General features: G+C 33.9%; 1 protein-coding gene across 7 annotated transcripts in view; it reads right to left on the reverse strand.

Moving 5' to 3' along the window:
- The window catches only part of CCSER1 (coiled-coil serine rich protein 1), a 1,258,994-nt gene that overhangs the window by 675,603 nt on the left and 555,546 nt on the right, over positions 1–27,845 (reverse strand). For all 7 annotated transcript variants that reach the window (XR_008295692.1, XM_053216127.1, XM_053216129.1 and 4 more), the window contains one exon: positions 18,314–18,397. Coding sequence is in view for 6 of the 7 variants with exons in the window: in XM_053216127.1 (XP_053072102.1) it covers positions 18,314–18,397 (84 nt within the window). In the remaining variant the exon portion in view is untranslated. The remainder of the gene's footprint in view (positions 1–18,313; positions 18,398–27,845) is intronic.

The raw sequence follows: 27,845 nt of genomic DNA on the forward strand, positions 1-27,845 counted from the left end.
GAAATATAATTAACTATTTTTCTCTGCACTGTAATTAGCCTAGGAATCTAAGAGTAAAATAAAGATTGTACTGAAACTATTAAGTAGCATCTAACATCAACATGGTATTTAGTATTAATAATTCATTCAGCTTACTGAGATACTAATATTCAGTTTATACTTTGAGAACCCTACATGAAATTCTGTGGAGTTGATTATTAGCAAGAAATAAATTATTCACTCAAGTTTATTCTGATTATTAATAATCACCTGTGAAAATTAGGAAGGGAAATAGTCATGTAAGTTCCATGAGGGCCAAATGACATAGATCCTACAGAGAACACCTTCACATTGTGAAAACAGGGGCACTTGGGTTAATCGTCAATTAGTCGTCCAACTCTTGATTTCTGCTCAGGTCATGATCTCACAGTTCATGAGTTCCAACCCCTCATCCGGCTCTGTGCTGACAATGTGGAACCTGCTTGGGGTTATCTCCCTCTCTTTATCTCACTGTTCTTCCCCCACTTGTGCTCTCTCTCAAGATAAATAAAGAAACAAATGAATAAAGAAATAATTAAATAGTAAAAATACACAAAAAATACTTTAGAGTTGCACATATAGCACATTGAAAGGTTTATTTCAATTGAGGATTTAGGAAATGCATTCCGTCTGCATGGAATAATATATTCATTTATTCATTTAAAATATTTGAGTGCTTATAAGTCATGCACTGTTTTATGCACCAGTTTTTAAAATTTTTTAATGTTTATTCATTTTTTGAGAGACAGAGAGAGACAAGAGCGTGAGTGGGGGAGGGGCAGAGAGAGAGGGAGACACAGAATCGGAAGCAGGCTGGAGGCTCTGAGCTGTTAGTGCAGGGCCTGATGTGGGGCTTGAACCCATGAACTGTGAGATCATGAGCTGAGCCAAAGTAAGAGGCTTAACCGACTCAGCCACCCAGGAGCCCCTGCACCAGTTTTTAATACTGGGCACTGAGTGAAATGTCTTTATAGGGATACACAAATCCTTTATTGTTTTTTCTTACTGTCAAGAAAAAAGTCCCAAGAAACAGGCACAATGAGAGGGTTATTAGTAATCGCCATAACTTCAGGGACTACTTTACACTGCCCTTAAGTTAAAGAAAGAGGAACTAAACCCTTAGATTATTGGAAAATCACTGAGTAAAGATTTGTTTTTGTCTTCAAAGCTACAAGTAAGTACATATATAACATTTTCTGGTTTCCTCAAAGATGCAGTATGAATAGAATAAAATAAACTTAAGTTTTATGAGTCAGTTTGAACCTTCCTATTTAGACACAAAAAATTTATTATTTACACAAACTAAATTTAATATATCATCTGTGAAAGAATGCTATAAATAAGTTACAATTTCATTGTTTCATAATATTTTGCTCAACTATACACCATTTAGTTCTCAAAGGACAAATCTGTAGTGTTGGGAAAGACTGGCCTTGTTAGGGACTTTTGATATAAATGTTAGTAGCTTTAAATGTTTGAGTAAAATTAAAATATGGAAAATTTTTTGCAGATTTTGGAATTGAAAAAAGGAATAATGTTCATTTGCCTAATGACAGATATGACATATTTCCAGAAAACAATAATTTTGTTTTTTATGGATCTCAGTTACACACTAAAAGAATAATCAGTGAAAAGAAAAAGAATTCAGCTCGAAGAATTAACACGTTGAAGTGATAGTTTTCTAAGAATCAGATTATCACACATTAGTAAAAAGTAAAGCTTCATTTTCCAAAAATATAGCTTGTCCATTTACTATGGCTCAGAAAAAAAAATTATCACAGTTTTTGTTTTATTATCAAATGTTTACCTATATCTATATCTATAGCTTAAGCTGAATACATGCAACTAAAATCAAGAACTTTCTACTCATTTGCACATATTTCCAGGACAAATGGAAAACCTAAAAAAATAAAGTCATTAAAATTTTTGTTTCAAGAACAGGATTCATTTAATATATGTTTAATATTCTAATGACAAAATCTTACTAGTAAATGTGCATTTAGACCACAGAATTAGAAAAAAAAAGTAATATAGTTAAACAGAAATACATAATACTTGTGACAAAGAAGGCTTTATAATATTATACATAGAAAATCCTAAAGATTCCACAAAAAACCTACTACAAGTAATAAATCAATTAACTAAAGTTGCAGCATATAAAATTAATATTCAGAAATATATTTCATTTCCATATACTAATAACAGAGTAGCAGAAAGAGAAATTAAGAAAACAATTTCATTTACCAAAGAGAGTAACAATACTTAAGAATAGATTTAATCAAGTAGGTGAAAGACCTGTACTCTGAAAATTATAAAACACTGTTGAAAACAAAGTTGACACAAATGGAAAGATATTCCATGTTCATGGATTGGAATAATATTTTTAAATGTTAAAATAAAATGCCAACAGAATTTTTCACAGAACTAGATTTGTAAGGAACCACAACAGACCTCAAATAGCCAAAGCTATCTTGAGAAAGACGAATAAAGTTGGAAGTATCAAAATTCCAGATTTCGAGATATATTACAAAAGCTGTAGTAATCAAAACAGTATGGTACTGGCACAGAAACAGATACATAGGTCAATGGAACAGAATAGACAGCCCAGAAATAAACCTATAAGTAAATGGTCAATTAATCTATGACAAAGGAGGCAAGAATATATAATGGGGAAAAGACATTCTCTTCAACAAATGGCACTGGGAAAATTGAACAGCAACATGTAAAAGAGATAACTGGACCACTGTCAAACACCATTACAATAATAAACTCAACATAGATTAAAGACGTATATGTGAGACATGAAACCACAAAAATCCTAGATGAGAACACAGGCAGTAATTTCTCTGACATCAGCTGTAGCAACATTTTTCTAGATATGTCTTATTTTTAATGTTTATTTGAGAGAGAGAGAGAGAGAGAGAGGGAGAGAGAGAGGACAAGTGGGGGGGGGGTGTGGGGGAAGAGAGACAGAGGGAGGCATAGAATCTGAAGCCAGATCCAGGTTCCAAGCTGTCAGCTCAGAATCTCACATGGGGCTTGAACTCACAAACTGTGACATCATGAGCTGAGCCAAAGTCAGATGCTCAACTGACTGGGCCACCCAGACGTGCCTAGGTATGTCTTTTAAGACAAGGGAAACAAAAGCAAAAATAAACTACTGGGACTACGTCAAAATAGAAAGCTTCTGTACAGTAAAGGAAAGCATCAGCAAAACAAAAAAAGCAATCTACTGAATGGGAGAAAATATTCACAAATGATATATCCAATAAGGGGTTAATATCCAAAATATATAAAGAATTTATACAACACAAACAAAAATCCAATTTGAAAAATGGGCAGAGGACCTGAATGTACATTTTTACAAAGAAGACATGCAGATGGCCAACAGACATATGAAAAAATGTTCAACATCACTAATTATCAAGGAATTGTAAAGCATACCCATGATGAGATTTCACTTGACAACAGTCACAATGGCAAAATTAAAAAAGACAAGAAATAACAAGTGCTGGCGATGATGTGGGAAAAAAGGAACCTTTGTGCACTGCTGGTGGGAATACAAATTAGTGCAGCCACTATAGGAAACACTATGAAGTTTCCTCGAAGAATTAAAAACAGAAATACCATATGACCTAGTAATTTGACTACTGAGGTATTAACCTAAAGAAAACAAAAACACTAATTCAAAAAAATACATATGAACCTCTATGTTTACTGCAGCATCATTTACAAAAGCCAAGATATGGAAGCCATGTTAAGTGTCCATTGGTAGATGAATGGAATATTAATACAGCCATAAAAAAGATGAGATCTTGCCATTTGCAACAACATGGATGAACTAGAAGGCATTATGCTAAATGAAGTAAGTCAGACTGAGAAATACCACCTGATTTCACCCATGTAGAAGTAGAACCAAACCAAATCAATAAACAAAAAGTAGACTCAGGCTTTTAAAAACAGAAGAAAACAGGTTGCCAGTAGAGAAAGGGGAGGAGAGAGAGGCAAAATGGGTGGAGTGTCAGATACAGGTTTCCAGTTATGGAATAAGTCATGGGAATAAAAGGCACAGCACAGGGAATACAGTCAATGATTTTGTATTAGTCTTGTATGGTGACAGATGGTAGGTACTCTTGTAGTAAGCAGAGCATAATATATAGAGAAGTTGAATCCTATGTTACACACCTGAAACAAATGTGACATTGTATGTCAACTATACTCAATTTTTAGAAATAAAATTACAATTAAATAAAAAGGAGGTCTTGCCATTTACTGCAGTGTTGTTACTTTTGGTAATTTACTTTAATATAAATAAGAAAAAAATCAGAGTGTAAAATATGTAGCAATTATCATTTCAACCGTATAAAAAAATGGGGAGAAACACCTGAATATCCAAAAGAATTAGGTTGGGGTAGTGGAATAATGGGTAACATTTTTTATTTCTCTTCTACCCCTAGGTAAGTTTTATTTAAAAAAAAATTGGGGGTGCCTGTGTGCCTCAGTCAGTTAAGCATTCAACTCTTGATTTCGACTTAGGTCATGATCTCATCGTTTGTTAGTTCAAACCCTGCACAGGGCTCTACATGACTGTGTAGGTCCTGCTTGGGATATTCTCAGTCTCTCTCTTTCTCAAAATAAATAAACTAAAAAAAAAAAAAAAAAAAAAAGAAAGAAAGAAAAAAAAGATTTCAAAAACCTAGTCTAAAATAAAGGTTACCTAACATTTAGTCAAGATGATTATTTTAAGTAAAAAGTACTCTACTATAATATGCAAACAGTATGACTTCTTCAAGAAGCAGAATTTGTTGTGATATATTGGCAGTTGGGTTCATAAAGTTTCAAGGATGAATTGTAGTGTTATTCATTCAACTTTAAGTTCAATTACATCAGAAGGATTACATTAAATTTGCCAAGTGTCTGCCTTTTGCAACATACTGAAGATAATGCAAACAAATAATGTAGCCAATCTTGAGCACTATAACAGGCACAGTGTCATCTTTTCAGGAACTTGACTTTTTTTGCTAAAACAAATATGCCTATTGTGACAAAATTCAGGAGAGGAAAATATATAGACTCTCATCCATGGAAATTTATATCATGATATAGTTTCTTTAAATGATGGAGTGTATGACAAGATAGGCTATGCAGTTCAAGACCTCTGTGTTCAAAATGACAGAATTACGAAGAGTAACTATTTTAATTGAAAAGGTCAGATTAGCTAGGAAGTAAAAATCAATAAACATATTTTCGATTGTAGCCTACCTCCCTTCCTTCAATATTTGCCATGTCTTTGCATGTCCAGCATGAAGAAGTCAGTCTTAAGCAAAGATAGGACCCTAAAGCATCCTTCAGTCTCTCTTCTGCTGCTCATTAGGTGATAGGAAAGTTCATTAATTGTGCTAGCCCTTAGTTACCCTATTTGCAACGCATGGAGAATAACAATAAAATCCACATATTTCACAGAGTAGTTGGGAACTGTAAATGAATACAGGATGAGTAAATTAACAAAAATTAAAATAAACAAAGAACAATGAGAGGAGGAGCTTATGGGGATAAGACATCTATTATGTTGATGTGAGATGTGTTTTGCACTGCTGCATTTTTTATTAAAATTCACATCACTTTAATAGTTATTTAGTGTTGCTACCAAACTAGCTTGCTAGCAAATCAAGGACAATTGACAAAAATTCTGCAATTGAAAGAAAAGTAAGGGTGGGTACAGCAGCAGGAAACCCTGGGAGCCTTTAAATACTGAATTCAATTACTTTTGGGTGCATGGGTGGTTCAGTCAGCTAAGCATCTGACTCTTGATTTCGGCTCAGGTCATGATCTCCTGGTTCCTGAGATTGAGCTCCATGTGGGGCTTTGTGCTGACAGCACAGAGCCTGCTTGAGATGTTCTCTCTCCCTCTCTCTCCCCCCCTACCCTGCTTGTGCTCCTTCTCTCTCAAAATAAATAAACATTTTTTTCAAAAAGTTACTTTTGGCTGGCTGCTGAATAAACAAAGAGCTGTGCCTAGAAACTGAGAATTTAATAAAAGGAGAACTGGCTTTTGTATCTGGGGAATTATCAGAACTTGAAGGGGTTCTTATTCTAAAACAACCAAGTTCCCTGAACTTTAACAGCTCAGAAACCCCTGTAACCACCGGTTTGGCAGGGTCTCTATTTTCTTTCTTCCTCTCAGCCTGACATTCCACCAGTCTGTGCACGCCTCAGTGAGAAATCATTTGATTTAAGGAACAGTACAATGGAGTGCTTTTTCTTCTCTATACAAATGTATTCAAATTTAATTCACATATGCATAAATTTTTTAAATAACATCTTGTAGTTCTATAACTTTGGGCAATTTATTTACCATCTTTAAGCCTCAGCTTCTATATATATGACATGGCTGAGTGTGATATGAGATACGTAAGTAAATTTTCTAGAATAATATTGACACATAATATGGACACTTATTTGCCTTATACTTCTCGTTCTTTAGTATTTTCACAAACATAGGTCATAAATATGTTCGTCTTTAAAATTTTTACTCTTCCATTCACACCTTTTTTACATCAGCTCTTTTCCCACTATCATTAACTTTCTACCTATAGATAGTTTCTCTACTGTTTGCATTAGAGATCATTTCTTCTAAAAAATCAGTTTAAAAAAAAATCTAATTGTACTACCTCGTCAAAAAGTTTTCTTGTGAAAATGATAAGCAGACTACATAAGGATGACCTAAATTTTTGAAAAAGTTTTTATTGTTTTACCGAATGCTGGTTTTTTTTTTTAGTTTTTCTTTGCTTTTTAAAAATTTTATTCATTTATTTTTTTATGTCTTAGTTTTTTAGAATACTTTCTATTACAATTTAGACTTTGCCCTTTCCTTATGCATCTACAATTTATTTTAGTTCCTAGTCTTCAGATATCTTAATAGTTTTATTTTCCTCTGCCATTTTATCTTGTTTGCTGTGACACCCATCTTGTATTTCAGTTCTCTGTGTCATGTTTCCACTACTGGTTTGTTTGGTCTCTAGAACTCTCTCCACTAAATTATACAACAAAACCAATACTACTCCTTCCCCCTTTTATTTCAATCTTTCATCTCCTAAGTTATATAATTTAATATAGTGACATTATCTTGCTTTATTCTCTAAAGGTTTCCTTAACAAATACTGGAGCAGGAACAATGATACAAATTTTAGTCATTTCTTTAAAAACTTACCAAATGCCCACTTGGCTGGCTGCTGAGACCAGAAGGATGACAAGGCCCCATCATTAAGGTGCTCATCAATGAGAAAGGGAAAGACATCAAGTCAAGGTAAAAGTCACATTTGAATGTGATAGGAAACACACGCCAAAAGGATACTTAAGCCCAGGCTTCTCGTTAGAATGATGCCTGGTTAAATTTTCAGTTAATGGGATTCAAGGCAAGCTGCCCCAGAATGTGACACTTTGTCATGTGGATTGTTTGAGGTGGAGACAATCAAGGGCTCACAGTCATGAAGAGGTTTTTAGCTCGTTAACGGTCTAAAAGAATTTAGATAGAAAGCCTCTACCAGGAAGAGAGCTATTACCAAAGATAATTATAGTTTATCGATAGGTTTATATAAGGTAATGAAAGACTTTTCCTCATGACATGGCAAACATTTGTTTACCAAACATTAGTTCTTGTTTTCCTGTGAATGGTCTTCCCATCCTTTGAGCCCCAAACTCCATCCTCTCTTTCCCCTTTTCCTTAACATCGTGGCATATAAGCCTCTACTGCCTGTCTTTGACCCTCTAGTGTCTATGTGAGGCTCCTGAACACAGGAAATTAAATTTGCTTCTTATTAATCTGTTTTATGCCAATTTAATTATTAGTCCAGCCAAAGAGCCTAGAAGGGAAGAAGAGAAATGTTTTTCTCTTCTACAGACTCTTCCTTTGTATTCCTTACAGAACTTAAAATAGTCCTAGTTATAGCTCAACAAGTTGGGAAATGCGATGATGCTAAATTATTAAAAAAAACATTTCTAGCCTAGTCATTCATGTTTTTATTATCAACGGAGTAAAATAATTGTCACATGATATCAAATAGTCACTAATGTCTGTTTGGATTAGTGGGTTTCCTCACTTTTGACAATTCCCTCAGTCTATATTTGATGGGCTTTGGTAGATTTATTCACAATATGAAATACATATATGTGAATATGTATATATTGTATTTAGATACATTATATACACACAGAGATTTATTTAAGATCAGTGAAAAATATGTTTTCTTAGCTTTTATGTAAAATACTTAGATTTTTCTAAATCTCTTCCTTGCTCTGATAATGCTAGGTCATGATTTTACAAGTGCTTTTAAAAAATGGGCTTCTATAGTGTCCTCACCCAGCCCCAAGGAGTGTCCATAAAAAAGGACATGGTAAAGAAATAACATTAAATGTGCCTGTAATGTCCCAAGCTCTTTCTGAGGAAAGCGACTGTACTACCCTCTAAGACTGTGACAAGTTGCTGCAAGTGACAGATCTAATATGTTTTCCTATTTGTATCATAAAACTTGCTGTCCTGTCCGTCGGAGCTTTAATGGTACTACCAGCTAATCAATCAACAAACAAGACCTATTGTTTTATTATGATATTGACATGTAGCAAAGGAGAATTATGGTATCTTAGTGCATAGAACTACCCTCACTGCTTTATAATTTATACATTTTTATGTATTAGGGAAAAATATGTTCATGGAGTCAGGCTGACTTTGCTGCAAATCCTAACTCTATCACTTATTATGCAGACTTGAACAAATCAGTTAATCCCTCTGAATATCTGCTTTATTATAGATGAACTGGAAGTAATAATACATACTTCTTGATTTTATTATAAAAAGTAAAGTCACTAATAAACCAAAAGCATTCACTGGAGCACCTGCCAAGGAGTAAGAGCTCAGTAAATAATGGCTGTTATTAAAATGAACTGTTTAGGTCTGTCTCCCTGATTTGAATGTTGTCTCTTTAAGAGAGACTATTCTGCTCCATCTTCTTAACCCTTGCTGGGATATCCGAAGTTAGCCTGGCTTTCAAAAGCTTAAAGATAATCTTGTGAAGTAGAACATTATGCTATAATGCTTTATATTTATGCACCTATCTACACACATATACATAAACACATGCACACATACATACCAACACATATCTTCTCCTTCTGCATATTAACCCCCCTAGTAATTTGGGAACATGATTTGTAGCTCTGCCCCCCTCCCCCAATTCTAAATCTTTGGCTATCTTTATGTCTTGTTGACTACTTGAATAGTTTTATTTCATATGTTATTCTATGCACTGAAATCTTGATTGGTATAATAAAAGAAATAAGAATGCAGAGAAAACCAGGGGAGACTGGGTGGCTCAGTCAGTTGAGCCTGACTTTGGCTCAGGTCATGATCTCACAGTTAGTGGGTTCAAGTCCCACATTGGGCTCTGCACTGTCAGTGCCAAGCCTGCTTGGGATTGTCACTGTCCCCTCTCTCTCTGGCCCTCCCCTACTTGCGCTTTCTGTCTCTCAAAATAAATAAATAAACTTAAAAAAAGAGTACAGAGAAAGCCACTAAGTTATATGACAACATAGCTTATAAGTGAAAAATATACAAAACATCCAAATTTATATATCAATTTAATTTCTGCCACATGCCTAAATTGGCCATAGTATGGCTTCATGCTGCTTTTAAAAAATATTTATGTCTTAAAGGTAAAACAACTTTATACTAGCACTTAAATTATACCACAATTATTTCCTTATAGCCATGCCATACTGCAATATGACGACACTTCATGATAAAGACTTAAACAAATATGTACTATTGCCAAGGCAAGTGCAGTAGAATATTAAAGATTGTATCTTTTTGTCAGCTCTTCATCAGGTTACTAGAGTGTGTCAGGAATTGGAGGCTAATCCCCATTATGTATCACAGGATATTGCCTCATTCACACCGTACAACTGTCTCACAGACCTGAGGAGGAATGTAATTACTGCTGCGATAAGCCTTTTCTGGAATATATGCAATTAATTCACCTGGAAAAAAAAGGAGTAGCCTGACACTTTAATAATGTTTAAGTATACCTAATCTATTTCTTTTCTGTTCCTAATGTTTCCTAAATATGAGAAAGAAAGAGGATTTGAAAGTACTTACAGCTGTCTGTTCTTATGTAAATCATCCATGGGCCTGTAATATTCTATCTTAAAATGAGTGGTATGAAATAATACCCTAAGTTATAATAGAATGTAGAGCAAGTGGGGAATTACTTTTAAGATGAATTCAGGATATGATTTTCATGCGAAAAAGAATGTTTCTCTTATCAAGTAGGAATTATTCTGTTATTAAAGCTTCAAGGACATACAATTTTATTCAATTTGAATTCTGAATATGTTTTAAACCAAATCAAAATCATTCTCTTCAGATTCTTGATAAAGTGCTATTTAGCCGTATGTATTTCTTAGAGTCTTATTTTTAGCTCCTCCTTTATTATGCACAGTAACCTGATTATACATAATGCTTTACTTTCAGTTCTTCAATTGCCTTCAATTTTTCAAAATTCATCAGTTCTACAAGTGCCTTTTATGCAGCTCCATACTTTGCTATTCAAGTATTAACAAATGAGCTGAGAGCTTGGTTTACATTTAAATAAAGCAAATGGGATTTCTTAAGAGACTGGAGAAAAATGGTTGTTTATATGTTTACTTACATTCAAGTAAGAATTTTCAATATTTGCTTTCAGTGAGAAAAAAAGGTTTAATAACACACTAACATATATGTGTATACACACATACACACACACACACACACACACACACACCCATATATGTATGTATATATAGAGAGAGACAGATTCATATATATACTTATCTTATGTGATCTGTTTTTCAACTTAGTCTTTACACTGAAGGAGGAAGAAGTTTTCAAAACTCAGCTATGTACCTACCTTATTGGATATCTAGAACAGAGATCATTTTAAAAATCCTATTTCTAGAAGAAAATCCTACTTTAAATAATCAAGACATAAAATGAGATTTAGTGATAGCCAGAAAAGAAACACAGCTAGTTGAAAGGTGGTCATACAAAGCGTTGTAAATGTTATCATGCCATAAAGTAATGTTTTAATAAACATAATATTAAGATTTATGAATATTTTGCAAAAGGTATAATTTAGGCAACTTTTTTTAAGGTTTATTTTTGAGAGAGAGCACAGAGCAGGAGGGACAGAAAAGGAGGATAACAGAGGATCTGAGGCCAGCTCTCCGCTGACAGCAGAGCGCCCCATGTGGGGCTCAAGTTCGCAAACTGTGAGATCATAACCTAAGATGCTCAACCAACTGAGCCCAGGTGCCCTAATTTAGGCAACTATTAAATCATGCCTGATGCAACTTTTTTGGTTAGTACATTAGTTTTAAAACATTAAAACAAAACATACAAAAAAAAAAGGAAACATACAATTTAAAATAAGTTCAGAACCAGCTATTAAAAGTCAGTAAAATACTTAATGTATGAACTAAAATATGTATCTTGTAGTTCTAACTCTATTTCTTTACATCTTAAAAATACTACAAATGGTTATATCAAATGACAGAACTGAAGTAACTCAAGATTCTTTCATCTTTATAACTATGCTTTCATTTCTTATTTTGAATTTATTGTTGAATACCTTAATATGTAGTACTACAGGGGTTAGAAACACAAATTGGGTTTAAAGATTCTGAACTGTTAATCTCTGTGCAAAGTTCTCCTTAACAGGAACTTCTCCCAATTAACCTTCATTTAAAAATACAATGTTATTAAGAGATGAGTAATAATGTGCTAATGGAAATTTTAAAAGTGTGATTACAATGTAAACAACCTAACCTGAAGTTACTAAATTGGGATTCAGATCCATAAGAAAACAAACAAACAAACAAACAAAAACCCACATCATGCAGGGAGGAGACTTACAACTGACATTTTTTAAATTGTTGGCCTATGGTAAATGCAAAATGCTTTTAGTCGGTTTTATTATTATTTTAAGTGCTTCCCAGTCAATGCCGCTCCTCACTCATTAGATTAGAAACACGTGATGACTAAAATAACAGCTCTCACTACATTCTGACAAGTCTAAATGGTATGTGGTAAACATGAAGGCAACCATTGGAAGTATTTCTGTTTTGCCTTCCTTTTCTTTGTTTTAATGAGGGATGTATTATAGCATACTTATTTTCAGACAGTTCATAAACTTTCTGGCCGAAGTCTTATTTATGGGTCACTTGTTGCAACTCGGCTTTTAAGTAGAAATATGCTTTTAAAGAAATATACCGTAAAAAGCAGAATCTGATGCTTTCTACTCAGATGGGCTGCAAAATGAACAAAAGTTTCTAAACGAAAGAATAAAATGATAGACGTTATGCAAGTTTAGAGTCATAAATTACTGACAATTCACCTTTTTTAATGTGGTTACCCATGCAAATTCATTATTGACAAAGTAATAGGCATTTAAATTACTGGTAAAACATAATACTAAAGGCATAGCATGGTGTATTGATCCTAATTAGGGCAATTAAATTTTACTATTTAGAGTCTTAGGTCCAACTAAAGTTATTTTTACTTTTAAGTTATCTTCAACTTCTTTAAAAATATTTTTAATCAATCCATTAATAAATGCCAAACCCAATTTCTTCAATTTCTGAAATCATATAGGGTAAACTTTTCACCTATACTGTGAAACCATTTATAAAGTTTCTGAAGCCATTTATAAGATTAATAATCATTTAGAAGAAAGTATCCATTCTCCCCCCACCTCCCAAAACACAAGGCTACACTTCACCATCAATGTTTATGATAAATCTCTCAGATATATTTTAGGAACAAGAAGGTAATATTTACAATGTCCCTCAGTTTTATACTAGCAATAAAATTACATTGCAATCTTCAACGTGACCTTCACTTAATAGCTGAGAAAGAGAACCAAACTTTCTCATAAGTGGGAAAAATATTTATCTGTTTTATGTCACCAGTAGTCAAAGTTAAACCTAAAGTTAAAATAATTTATTTTAAATAACTTTTGTTATATTGATTCTGATTAGGTATTCTTACTTATAGCCAATATGTTTAGACCTTTGGCCTTAACTTATACCAATGCATTAAATACCATGAAATCCCTAAATCTTTGTGCTGGTAGAAGAGTTCTATTTCTTTTTTTTATTAAATTTTTTTATGTTTATTCATTTTTGAAAGACAGAGAGACAGAGCACAAGCATGGGTGGGGTGGAGAGAGAGGCAGACACAGAATCTGAAGCAGGCTCCAGGCTCTGAGTTGTCAGCACAGAGCCCCACACAGGGCTCGAACTCCTGAACCGAGAGATCATGACCTGAGCCGAAGTCAGTTGCTCAACCGAGAGAACCACCCAGGTGCCCCAAGAGTTCTATTTCTAATATTGAAAAAGTTAAACATACTCTACACAATAAGTACAATTTATATTTAAATATATATCCAAATATCATTTAATTATTTTAAAAAAAAGACTTCCAATTGTTTCTGACTCTGAAAGTTTGTTTTTTTCCATGCTTTCAATTACTATCCTTATTAACAATAATTCTCAGTGAAGTACATGTCACAGTTTTTCATCTTATTTCCTACTCTGAACCAGTAATTCCTAGCAGTCTTTAGTAATAATCTTGTCCAGGTTTTTAATTTTTATTCTCAGATGTGAGTTTTTGTCAACTAGAATCTTACAGAGAATTTTGATATGCAAAAACAGTAATATCATAACTAATGTCATTAAGTGGCTGTAGTGAAAGAGTAGATTCCATAAGACCTCTGATACCTTTACTTCCCTTTCAGACTAAATGATTGTATTCCCAAATTCATGTTGAAATCCTACCCCTTTGATGTGATGGTATTTGGGTGGAGATTTGGGGAAGTGATTAGGATTAGATTAGGTCTAATCCTAGGATGGGATAATCCACCTTAGGGATTAGGGTTTTAATTGATTAGCTTTGGGGAGGACACAATTCAACCCTAGCACTATTTTTCATCTTTCAAGTGAATAGATATTCAAAGAATTAGAGACCCTGTCATCAATACCCCATTTGAAGGAAACGTTCAGGAAAACTTTTTAAATTTTTTAACGTTTATTTATTTTTGAAAGACAGAGACAGAGCACGAGTGAGAAGGAGAAGAAAGAGAGGGAGACACAGAATCCCAAGCAGGCTCAAGGCTCTGAGCTGTCAGCACAGAGCCCGATGCAGGGCTCGAACTCATGAGTCATAAGATCATGACCTGAGCTGAAGTCGGATGCTTAACCGACTCAGCCACCCAGGAACCCTGGGAAAAGATTCTAACCAAACCATAAATGAATCAGAGACCATAGAAAAGAAAGATAAAAAGTTGAGAAAACAGTAATGTGTAATAAGTCTTATACTATGCACTATAATTAGGGATTTACAAATGTAAATCACAAATATTAAAATAAATATGTTTCAAAGGAAAACCACTAAAAGAACTGAAATCACTAAAAGTCTTCAAAGCTTTGCAAATTTCATGTATGTTTCCAGGGTAGGAAACAAATAAAAACATTAAGATTTCATTTGATGGGAGAATAGTCTCAAACTTGAAAAAGGAATTTCAAATGTTTGGTTAATTCCAATTTTTGTTTGTGAAAATATTTTATAATATCAATACAAGCTATTTTGATAATTTATTAACAACATAAAAGTATTATTTGCATAGCTCATGTCACATAGGTACAGCTAGCCAGTACCCTTCACATTACCTCATAGCAATGCAGAGAAGATTTTGTTGTATTATAAAGCACTTAGAAGTAAGTGTATGAACCAATTGTTTCTTGATTACCCATAACAAAAATTCCTGCCCAAAGAGTTTGTCTTCTCCAGTTAGTTGCCCTAACACTTCCACAACCACAGGACACTCTGGTATTCTGATATTTAATATTCTCTTGTACATCATACAATACATGCAAATAATTAGCTATTGAAAAAAAAAAAACAATAAGTCTCACCAAGGTGAGTGATGCATACAAATTTCAGGGATAATAATTTAAGACATCTTGAAATTGTTCCCAAAAGTACAAACCTCTTATTTTTGTTTTTCTTCTTCTTAAAGATAAACAGGAAGGAATAAATTCAGAGTATGATTACAAAATACATTCTTATTAGAAATGCAGTTAATAATGTGGATAATTTGCCCCAAAATCAATATATAATCTAAAATCAGAATTATTAGGTTTCTTAGCATATTTATGCTTTGCAAAATCTACTAACCCAGAAAAAAAAGTGAAGTTAAACCAACATAATTCTGAAATCACAGAGTAAAAATGCTATTTAAAATGTGTATTTAGTGCCTGAAAAAAATATATAACTATGAAATATAACCATAAACATTAACATTTTGTGCTATGAACTAAATTGTGTCCCTCCCAAATTTGTATATTAAAACCCTAATCCCAGTGTGATGGTATTTGGAAATGGGGGTCTTGGGAGATGCTTCAGTTTCAATGAGGTCATGAGGGTATATGTAGCTCTCATGATGGGTTCGTGCCTATGTAAGAAAAAAGTTAGAACTCTCCTTCTTGTCCTCTCCATGCACATGCACTTAGCAAAGGCCATGTGAGCACAGAGTAGCCATCTGCAGCCAGGAAGAGAGCTGTCACCAGAACCCAACCATGTTAGCATCTTGATCTTGGACTTCTAGCCTCCAGGACTATGAGAAAATAAATTTTTTAAACCATCCAGTCTATGGCGTTTTGTACAGCAGCTCTAGCAGCCTAAAATGCAATGCAAAGGACTATTTATGTAATGGTCAAAGGAGAAGCCCATCCATTCTACCGAACTTTTTTTTCTTCATTCAAACTGGGTATCAACAGATAGACATTAAACCTATAACATACAATTTTATTGAGGATTATAATAACCCTGAAGCAATGGTTCTCAATTCGGGAAAATTTTGCCCCCAGAAGACATTTTGCAATGCTTTCTCTCTTTCCCTCTCTGTCTGCCCTTCCTCTGCTCTCTCTCTCTCTCGCTCCCTCAAAATAAGTAAATAAATTTTTTTAAAAAAGTTAAAAAAAATCTTTTTGAGAGAGAGAGAGCTCATGGGAGCAGGGAGAGGGCCAGAGGGAGCAAGAGAGAGACAGCAGGCTCCCAAGTAGGCTCCACATTCAGTGCAGAATCCTGAAGTAGGGCTTGATCCCACGACCTTGGGATCATGACCAGAGCCGTAATCAAGAGTCAAAAGCTCAACCAACTGAGCCACCCAGGCACTCCTCTGAAATGTTTGCAAATTCTTAAAGGTAGGTAGGTAAAGTATAAAAGTAAAGTTTAATGTCCACCTTGTCAAAATGTCACAAGTTATTTGTTATCAGCATCACAAGTGTGCTAGGACTTAATTTTTAATGCATCCAAGTGGGTTGTATAGCTTTTATGTGGTTATACCCTTCCTCTATGCTCCAAATCCAGTTTTGATGATGCCCTTTTCTTTTCAGCAACACATCTCCTTCTTTAAGTCCTTAAATCACTTACACACTTTCCTCTTCAGCTATAGTCCTCTTTAATAAAACAAACTTTGTTTTCAGAAGTTAACATTTTCTTATTTAAATATCCAAGATGGTTATGCAAACTACATAGCATAAAAATGGAACAAAAACAAAAACAAAAAAAACTCTTGCAAGTCATTTTACTAAATCAGCCAACAGAAGACTTTCTTTCTCGGATGCAGGGGCATTACATTACTTTAAGTATAACGATGTAATATTAGCTTTAGGAGTAATCATTTTCTTTCTCATTCCACTCAACAAATGAAGGTCTGATGTCTTGTATATGTTTTAAATTTAATCACAACTAATGTTAAGGGGAAAAAATGAATACTTCTTTCTGAGTTAATCCACCAAGAATAAGCATTCTGACAAAGGGAATAGATTTTCTGTTGTGTTAAAACTGATGATTATTTGCATCCATTAATATCTACATGATTTTCATTCAACTTAAATACTTTTTTTGTCTACCACATAAACAAAGCTTGGTCACATAACATGTACCTCTGGAGTTATGTTAACTACAGAAATGTTTTCCTAATGTAATAAAATAAATTTACAGTAAATCTATTACTTATTTAGAAAAGGTAATTCCAAGTAACATAAGACATGTTCCTTTTGTCTGTAGTACTATTACTATTTTAAATACTGGTTTATAGGTTTTCTAAAGCAACAATAATAAGCTCATGAGGCCAATAACCAGCATCAAGTCAATCATAACACAGTCCCAATAAAGGTCAGGTTTCAGTTAAAACATTATCTGTTGTCAAGAACCAAAAAAATGCTCTAAATCTGTCCCCTATTTCACTAATATGTTGAGAATTCTCAGAAGCTTGATGGTCTACAAAATCTGTTTTGTCATTTAATTGTATCAAATAATTAGGTAATATATCATTGTTAATGTAGTCAACTCTGACCTCATCCTAAAGAATATAATTGGCTAGGATTTGTTTTTTCATCTTGATAACGAGTCAGGCTCTTTTATTGTTTAATACTTCTTCATTTTACTGGTATTATTAAGAACTTTTGATGAATTAAAATTCCTTTCTCATTCCTCTCTTTTTCATTCTTATTTTACAGATCATTTTTTATTAAATTCAGAGTAAATTTTATTGCAAACTATTGTTAATGTACATATATAAGTTGAAAACACATACTTAAGTACTGCACACTGCTGTTCTTGTTACCTACCAAATATATTTTCAGGTTATGAAGTTTCACTTAATAAATTTTGTATAAAGTTGCATTTTAAAAACCCCTGAAAATATCAATAAACATTTAATATTTTGTGTAATTTTATATAATATAGATATCACATTAACAAAAATTAGGTTAATACATTTTTGGCAGCTTTATGAAAATAAAAAGTACAATCTATTTTTGTTTAAGATTTTTGTGTACTTTGCTTCATATTACATGATCATATCTCTAGGTAGAGCAGTATGAAGTTAAATCACACACTTTACAAAATAAAATATGACCTTAGTCTTTACAATTTTTGATAGATAAAACTAAAATATCTAATCTTGGTTTAGTGATCTGTTTCTGGAATTATACAATGTTCGGTATAGATTAGAGACCATTCTATTTTTCAGATTTTCAAATCCTCACGTCTGTAAGACTATAAAATTGATAATTAATCCGATTGAAGCATTAACAGTTTATACATAATATTACTGTTAACAAAAAAGTTGTTGGAGGGTTTATAGCAAATAACCTTGCAAGGAAAGTATGTTTGTGGGCCAATATTTTTATCACTTACCAGCTCTTCCTGAAGTTGGCAAATGAGTTCATCCCGCTCTTTCAGCTGCAGCTTCAGCATTGAGCATTCATCTTTCATTATATCCTATAAAAACATCAAAGAGACAGCATAATAGGCTTAGCCATTTCACTTTGCTCTTGATAAGGAAAGTCAGCTTCACACAGTGGGAGATAATTGCATATGACTAATGAAACTCAAATTTTCTACAGTCTGGTATTTTTCATAATATATTCTAAGTTGCAAGATAAACAAGCTAATGCATCTGAAGATATTATTCTATATAATATACACAGGTATGTTTTTTTAATCAGTCTTTTTCTTTAATATCCATTTGTCCATTTTGTTGCCTATGGTTTGGGAATTAATTAAATATTAATTCCCAAACCAGTTACCAAGTTATGGTCTTTATCTTTGATGGTGTCTCTATAATACTTGTCCCTCTCACTAGAGCACTATCTTTGGGCATTTTCTTCTCACTGTGTGTGTATGCTCAGCCACAGCCTCTATGTACACAATACATACACATCCGTGGCCTATATTACTCTATGCCTGTATTACTTCTAACTCTCAAATACAAATACTTAATCTAGACACATGTACCTTCCAAGCCTCAACTCATAAATAAAACTACTTACTGAGCATATACTCAGCAATGTCCCATAGACATTCCAGGGCAGCATTCGTCTCATCATTTTCCTCTACCTGAAAACTTGACTTCTACTTACTTCTCACATGTTTCTATTTCCTAAAATAAGCAGGAAGCCATCCTATACTCTTAGTTTTTACTCACTCTGGCCAAATCTGATACCAAAGTCTTTAATCTCTATTTCCTTGATATTTCTTAGATGCACTCTTCTCTATCTTCATTGACTTACTCAAGGTGTCCATTGTTTCTTTCTGGCTTAATGCAGTGAATTTCTGAACCGATTTTTCTCTGTATCACCTTCCCTATCTGCTAGAGATATTTTCCTAAATGGCAATAAATTACATCCCTTCTTATTTAATAGCTAATCACCTCTTTCAGGAAAATAAAGAAGTCAAACACTCTTTAGCATAGTATATAGTGCCTTTCGTTATCTGCTACTTGCTTATTTCTGGAGCTTCAAAGTTTTTCATTTCCAACTTTCTCAGAACCATTGATCATTCCTACAGAACTGAAATACAAAATGTTTTATGTATCCTGATTTACCCATACACAGGTCTGGACTATAAAGTCTTCTACACATGGCACCTCTCTATTCCCCACAATTTCTTGTGCTTTTAGAGACATTTCAAACATTGTTCCTTATTCCACTAGAAAGCTTCCCCTTGTTGGCTAAGACACCCCTTGAGAGTAAGGGCATGTTCCATAGCATCTAAAACATATGTCATTTCATGCAATATTAATACTTCCAGTGTTGTTTGCTTGTTCCCCAGCCTCATTGTGCTTTTTGCCTCCTCCACTTCAGCAGATAGGCTATTTCATTAGCACCAAACACTGTAACTGATGTGCAATTACTCAAATACACATTTCCTTTCCATAAAATTACCAAATAAGAAATGTTTACATTAGGGGAATTCCCATTTCTTCTGAATCTGTTAACCTTATCTGAACTGACAAGGAGGAAAACAGCTAACGGCTTAGAAAAAATAGTACTTGTTCATTCTGGTTTTCATGATGTTAGTAATTTGTACTTCCTCTAAACTAAGTAATAACAAATGTATGATTTGAATTGACTAATATCTCCTTTCATCTGCTTGCAACCAGCTTGCCTGGGAGATGCTCATTACCTCTGTACCTTTCCTTTTGCACTATGCCTATTTCTTCCCTAAATCACAGGTTTTCATGGATAGAGTTTACACACATTGTTTTTAATACATATTTTAACAGATTTTAAATATTAACAAAAAGATGGCTTAGCTTGCCTCACAGCACAAAGGTAAAAACAGCAAACTTAAGAGGAAGGTAAGAGAATAATCAAGCTTCTTAGAATCAGAGATGTAGAATCAAATTCGTGGTACTTCAACTAAGTAGTCCTGTGACTGTGCTAGTAACTTTTCTGTGGAGGTTGAAGATAACATCAGATGATAAACTACCTGATGGCAAAAACTGCATTGTATTAGTACTTATGTTCCTAAAGTCTTGCATAAGATCTCACTTAAGAAAAAGAACTCTTAACATAAAATAAAATGTTGTCACAGGTGAATTCTCCAGAAGACAAATACTGAGGTGTGGTTAAGGTTTATTTATAATAAAAGGTCCATTAGAGAGTAAACCCACATAAAAAGAAAAGAAGAATCAGACTTGGCTAGGGAGGAAGTTGGACCAAGACCCATACCTGACAAACCTCTGCCATCTAAACGAAGAGGTCCAGAGCCAAGGGTGCCTGTTAGAGGAATCCTGTGTTGAGAGAATGTAGGCAGGCTCTTGTACCACTCCCTGTTCAGTCACTGGGGGCTCATGAAGGAGAACTAAATGTCTCCACAACTATATGGTCAACTAATCTTCAACAAAGCAGGAAAGTGTATCCAATGGAAAAAGTCTCTTCAACAAATGGTGTTGGGAAAACTGGACAGCAACTTGCAGAAGAATGAAACTGGACCAATTTCTTACACCATACACAAAAGTAAATTCAAAATGGATGAAAGACCTAAATGCGAGATAGGAAACCATCAAAATCCTAGAGGACAATACAGGCAGCAACCTCTTTGGCCTCAGTCACAGCAACTTCTTACCAGACATGTTGCCAAAGGCAAGGGAAACAAGCAAAAGTGAACTACTGGAACGTCATCAAGATAAAACCTTCTGCACAGCAAAGGAAACAATCAATGAAACTAAAAGGCAGCCTATGGAACAGGAGAAGATATCTGCAAACAACATATCTGACAAAGGGTTAGTATCCCAAATCTATAAAGAACCTACCAAACTCAACATCCATAAAACAAATAATCCAGTGAAGAAATGGGCAGAAGACATGAATAGACATTTGTCCAAAGAAGACATCCAGATGGCTAACAGACACATGAAAAGATGCTCCACATCACTCATCATCAGGGAGATACAAATCAAAACCATGATGAGATACCACCTCATACCTATCAGAATTGTTAAAAGTAACAACACAAGAAACAAAAATGCTGGCGAGGATGTGGATAAAGGGGAGCTCTCTTACACTCTTGATGAGAATGCAAACTGGTACAGCCACTCTGGTAAACAGTAGAGAGGTTCCTCAGAAAGCTAAACAGAACTACTCTACGACCCAGCAGTTGTACTACTAGGTATTTACCTAAAGGATACAAAAATACTGCTTTGAACAGGCACATGCACACCAATATTTATAGCAGCATTATCAACAGTAGCCAAATTATGGAAACAGTCCAAATGTCCATCAACTCATGAATGATTAAAAAAGAAGTGGTGCATATATTCAATGGAAGATTACTAAACCATCAAAAAGAATGAAATGTTGCCATTTGCAATGACATGGATAGAGCTAGAATGTATTTTGCTAAGCAAAATAAGTCAGTCAGGGAAAGACAATACCATATGATTTCACTTACATGTGGAATTTAAGAAACAAAACAGATGAATATGGGGGACAGAAAAAAAAGAGAGAGAGAAGCAAACATAAGAGATTCTTAACGATGGAGAACAAACTGAGGATTGATGAACAGGAGGGGGGTGGGGATGGGCTAAATGGTGATGGGTTAAAAAGGGTACTTGTGTTGAGCACTGGGTGCTATCTATTGGAGAATAATCACTAAATTCTACTCCTTGAAACCAATATTACACTGTATGTTAACTAACTAGAATTTCAATAAAAATTTGGAGAAAAATAAAAAGAGAGAACTAGATCTCAGCTGCTGTTACTTATTCATTGTCTCAGGTTATCCAGAGATGAGACTGACTTCAGCTAGAGAGCTGAGGCAGGCCCTAAAGGCAGGAGTTAACAGCCAGAGGCAGTCAGCTAACTGTAGGATTTGCACTTACTTCAGGAAGTGGTCCTTCACTGAAAGAGGATCTGGGCATCTGCCTGAATCTACTACAATTATATATTTTTTGTAGATTAATTATCAATAATATTTTTGTATATTAATGGTTTTATTAATTAATTTAAAATGGAAGATTTGTCAATATTGTGACTAATAGAATTGTAGAAAAAAATGGTTTTCCAAAAATATGCTCACTTTTTATAATTCTCAGATGTTTTTTCCCCCTGGGAAACTTTTTCAAGAAGTTCACAATCTCAGAGCTTTACATCAGATAGGTGATAATATATCATTTGCATTTACTTATGGAATAACACATTAAATATTTATCATATGTTATCAGAAGCCAACTTTTATAAAAGCCTTCACTATGAATGACTGTGCAAATGAATCTTAGTTATCTAGACTTTCATTCTTAGTTGTTATATATACATGTGCCAATATTCACAGAAGTATTTGCTTAACAAACAAAATAAAAAGTCCTTGAATACACCTACTCTTAGGGGAAAACTAATAGCAATATTCCCTCAATATTCTCACTGTATTTGCAAATGTGTGGAATGTATTTGGCAGGATGATCCACTGAGTTAGAAATCATATTGATTGTAGAATTAGCTGGATTTTAATATTCTTGATTTTTCAAATGAGGTTATTTCATTAACCTGTAGGCTAAAGTAACCAGTTTAAGCTTGTGCTTATTTAAATGTATATTTCTCATTCATAAACTATATGCTTTAATAATTATGACATCTTCTGATTCTCATTCAAGCATTATTAATTTTTAGGACTATAATTCAATTCCATTATTTCTAAATTCAGTAATTATTTATAAATGTGGAACTCATAGTGTGGTAGATTAAAGATGTCTACAAATCATTTTTTTACTATTCCTACTGAAAGATGGAGGCCAATGCCCTCTCCTTGGATCTGGACTGGTTTTGTTGTTTGACCAATGAATACTGCAGAATTAAGTCCACATGACTTTCAAGACTAGATAAGGTCAGCTTCCAGGACTGCTCAGTTAGAATGCTCCTTTGTCAGGTTACTTCCTTGCAGAAAGAAACTAACCTAGCCATGCTAAAAAGTAAAAACACATGTACTTCTGTTAACAGCCCCCTATCAGCTTCAAAAAGACACCCAGCTTTAATCGCCAGCCATCAGAGTGAGCCATCTTGCACATCTAGCCCAGTGGAGTCTTCAGGTGACTGAAGCTCACAACCAATTGCCTAACTTAAATTACTCCCAAATTCCTGACTTGCAAAATCATAAACAAAATAAGATTATCATTTTAAGCCATTAATTTTTAGATGATTTGTTATAGATACCACAAGCACATGTGGATAAACTCTGAATTATTATAATTAGAATTAGTATAAATTATGGCTCATTATAGTTATATAAAAATGTATGCAGCTAATTTTGAAATATTTTGTGATTTAATTTATGATTTTTGTGATTTAAAGTTATAGTTTAAATAGTGTAATTTTCACATAGCTCATTTTATGCATGAAATGAACATTTATGTCATCATTGCATAAGTTACTAGAGAATCAGACATATAGATATAAAAACAGCTTACAAATTATCTTATTCTTGTACTTTTATTTGATAAATTTGGAAAGTCACAGCCAGATACATAGATATTTGGGTAATTTGTCCCAAATTCAGTTAGCCAACTCTAGTACCATACATCCTATAATTTATTTTGCCTAGAATTAGAATCAACTCATTGTTTTAGACTATTGTATAAACAAATTAAGTACCAAAAAATAAAAGGCAAGTAGAATCTGTAAATCACTTTGAAAATGATCTTATGCTAAAATTAGAAATATAGGTTTAAAAAATCACATAATTTCTAACTCATAAACCTCACATAATTCCTCAAGTAAAATCATTAATGTAATTCTTGGCTACTAGTTACAAAAACACGTCAAAATTTGTATTGAATCATCATGACTCTTTCTATTTATAGACCTCTGGTCTTCTCTTGGAAGGGCTTTATGATTTACAAGTTATTTCCTAATTCTTACAAATAAAAAGGTCAAAAGATTTTTAAAAAATAAAGGAAACAGACAACTCTATCAGAGTAAAAAAGGACAAAATGTTATGAGTAAGTGGAAAAAGATAAGAAATAAATAGGAATATGGTAGGAGCGAACAGCAGGGTAGAGGTTAGAAAACACAAAAATGTATAATAACCAACAATGTATTTTGCAGCTCTACCAAAATAACTGACCTCAAATGATTCTTATGTTTTTTTTAAAGGATTTTAAATCATTTTTTAAAATTAATTAATTTGGGGGGGGAGTGTGTGTGTGTGTGTGTGTACGTGCCCATTCACAGGGGAGGCGGGCAGAGAGGGAGAGAGAGAGAATCCCAAGTAGGCTCCTTGCTGTCAGCACAGAGCCTGATATAGGTCCTGAATCTACAAGCTGTGAGATCATGACCTTAGCTGAAATCCAGAGTCAGACACTAACCGAATGAGCCACCCAAGTGCCCCTGATTCTTGGGTTAACTGAGTTCTAAAGCAGCATACTACCTGTAATATCTGAATAAATAGTGAAATAAAGCAGTGTAGGTACATAATCATCTAAACAGGACCATAAGAGGAACTGTTTTTAAATACTGAAAACAAAGTGAGGTGACCAACTCTTGGTTCCAGCTCAAGTCATGATCTCACAGTTTGAGTTCAGGCCCCACATCAGGCTCTGTGCTGGGAGCATGGAGCCTACTTGGGATTCTCTCTCTCCCTCTCTCTCTGCCCCTCCCCTGCTCATGCTGTGTCCGTCTCCCTCTACTAAACAAACAAACAAACAAACAAATAAATAAATAAATAAAGCCAATAAAAACACCACTCTAATTCTTTATTTAGTTTAAAATATACCAAAACATTGGTTTGTGAGCATAAGTCATTCCAGAAACAATCTTATAATCTAAAGCACTTTCAAGCAAATTTCAAGAACCATTGGCTCAGTTGTGATCATGTGACATTTAGTGTCATGTACTACTTGTATTGTAAGACATTGCTCGTTTATCAAGTAAAAATTTATTAGAAATGTTGGCTTGTCTTGCAGAACACTCACCAAACAAGTTACTTGAAATCTAAGGTTTTACCGTAATTGAAAAAAAATCATAAATCATTTCAGTATCAATAATTGCTAAATGATGAAAAATTTCTTTTTACATTCAATTGAAAAGATTCTAGATTTGACTTTATACAGTCACTTAAGAGATGAACTGACATTTCATTGATTTATAGTGTTTTTTTCCTAAATATTGTTTTCATAGAAATATAAAAATAGAAAAGGCATAGTAGGTGTTCAAAGTGAATATCTTAGAAATGTATTTTTTAGCATATACAAATCAGGAAACAGCATTATCCATTGACATAGTGGCATATTGGCTGTGATTTTCAAGCAATCAAAGAAAAGGCTCCTTGGATATTGGCATAATCTTTTCATTTGGAAGTCTACTCTTAGGAAATCTTAAGATTTCCTAATGATCTTTATCACTCAAAAGATAATGATGACTATATCTGATATTTGTATAAGGGCTTTATAACTTGTAAAACACTTTTAATTTACAGAATTTCTTTTTGCTATCAGAATATTTCTTGACCAGTTATTGGACAAAAATCATACATTTCTATGATAAGTAAGGGCTTTAGGCATAAAAATGAAGCAGAAAAAGCAATTGCAGCAAAGGTCAAACAAAAGGAAACCATTAATAATAATACTAAGACCCTTAAGCTGTGCTCAATAACCTCTCAACCAAATTCATTGTAATCGTACATTTTTTGGAATCCTTAAAAAATTAGACTCACTGAGAAATGTGCTGAGATGTTAAAATAGTTCTATGAGACAATGGAATTGTCATTTCTAAGTTCTTATAGTCCTATTAGGTTCACTTTCTTGCATTAATTACAGCCCATTGACAAGTCCTTGAGACAGGCAGAGTGGCCTTCCTCTAGGAACTCAGCTGCCTCCAGGATGACACTTTGCTAAGGGCAAAAGGCAATCTTAGCTTAACATTATCCCAACCTTCGAGGACTCTGTATGTCTACTTTAACATATAAAAATTCCTTTGGAAACCTCCTTTATCTCTACCAGCCAAATATATGTTAGCAATCATCCTCCAAGCATATGGCCCACTAATATACATCTGAATGGTCTCCTGACTAAAGTTTTATTAAACAATAATAAATTATCTTTTCCTAACAATCTAGCCTCCTCAAGGTCCTGGAAACCTTGCTTCGAAAATTGCTTACAGACTTAAGCTACCCTCACCCCCTCCCAACTTAAAAGTATATAATCGGGGCACCTGGGTGGCTCAGTGGGTTGAGTGTCTGACTTCGGCTCAGGTCATGATCTCACGGTTCCTCAGTTCGAGCCCCACATTGGGCTCTGTGCCAACAGCTCGGAGCCTGGAGCCTGCTTCAGATTCTGTCTCCCTCTCTCTCTCTGCCCCTCCTCCACTCACCCTCTGTCTTTCTCTGTCTCTCAAAAATAAATAAACATTAAAAAAAAAACTTTTAAGTATATAATCAGTCACCAGTGAAATCCTAGTGCAGCTCTTCCACCCACGATTCCTGTCCCTGTGCTTTAATAAAACCACTTTTTGCAACAAAAACATCTCAAGAATTCTTTCTTGACCATTTGGTCTGAACCCCAACATTTCCACATCAATGATCCTTATAAAAACTATTCAAAGTTTTCACCATTTTGTTATTTGTTTCATCCAGGAAATTTTTGATTAAAAGTAAAATTAAAAACAAACATTTGTGTTTCATTTTCTAAAGACTTCTTAAAGTGATTGTATTTTGTAGGCATAAAGATAAAAAAAAAAGTTTCCTAGCATCATAGAATAAGTTAGTAGGCATGACCAATCAGTTTCGTGATCTGCTAAATCCGTGGATTTCATCAAAATCAATTATGAACTATACTTAAGACATAAATGTCTTATAAACTCATCAGCAATCATCTTCTCAAAAAAGAAAGCCAACAAGTGGTAAAGTAATATTAATTTATATTGCCCCATTGAACTTGCTTGGTACAAAATTCTTGGGGGAAAAATATCCTTAGGAGATCTTAAGATTTTCTGATACCAGCATTTTTTTCCCTCACAGAAGACAGACATAATCGGTACATTATACCTGTATTTTTTAAATAAGGTAGGTGATTGTGACCCTTCCCACAATGTAGACTTTACAAGAAAGAAAACTGAAATGGGTTAGAAATATGCTGTTAAACATTCCTGTTATGAAGTCACACTTGCTTCCTTTTCATGTTTTAAATAAGAAATAGGGAACCTCTTATCCCTGAACATCCTGAATGAAGTAAGAGAATTACGTTTGAACACAACTATAAGCTTAGTTTCTGAGAAGGAAAAGTAATCAAAGACAGCAAACACATGCCATTCCCCACCTAGAAGTGTCTAACAAAGTTGTGTTATTTTTGTTTTGTTTAAATGCTATCCTGACCCAGTTTTGAGGCTTTGGTTAGAGGACATTTAGTTAGACACCCTTCTTGAACAACTAATTAAGTCCACATTCCAAATACTTCTCT

Source organism: Acinonyx jubatus, chromosome B1 (genome assembly GCF_027475565.1).
Source record: "Acinonyx jubatus isolate Ajub_Pintada_27869175 chromosome B1, VMU_Ajub_asm_v1.0, whole genome shotgun sequence".
Classification (NCBI taxonomy): Eukaryota; Metazoa; Chordata; class Mammalia; order Carnivora; family Felidae; genus Acinonyx; species Acinonyx jubatus.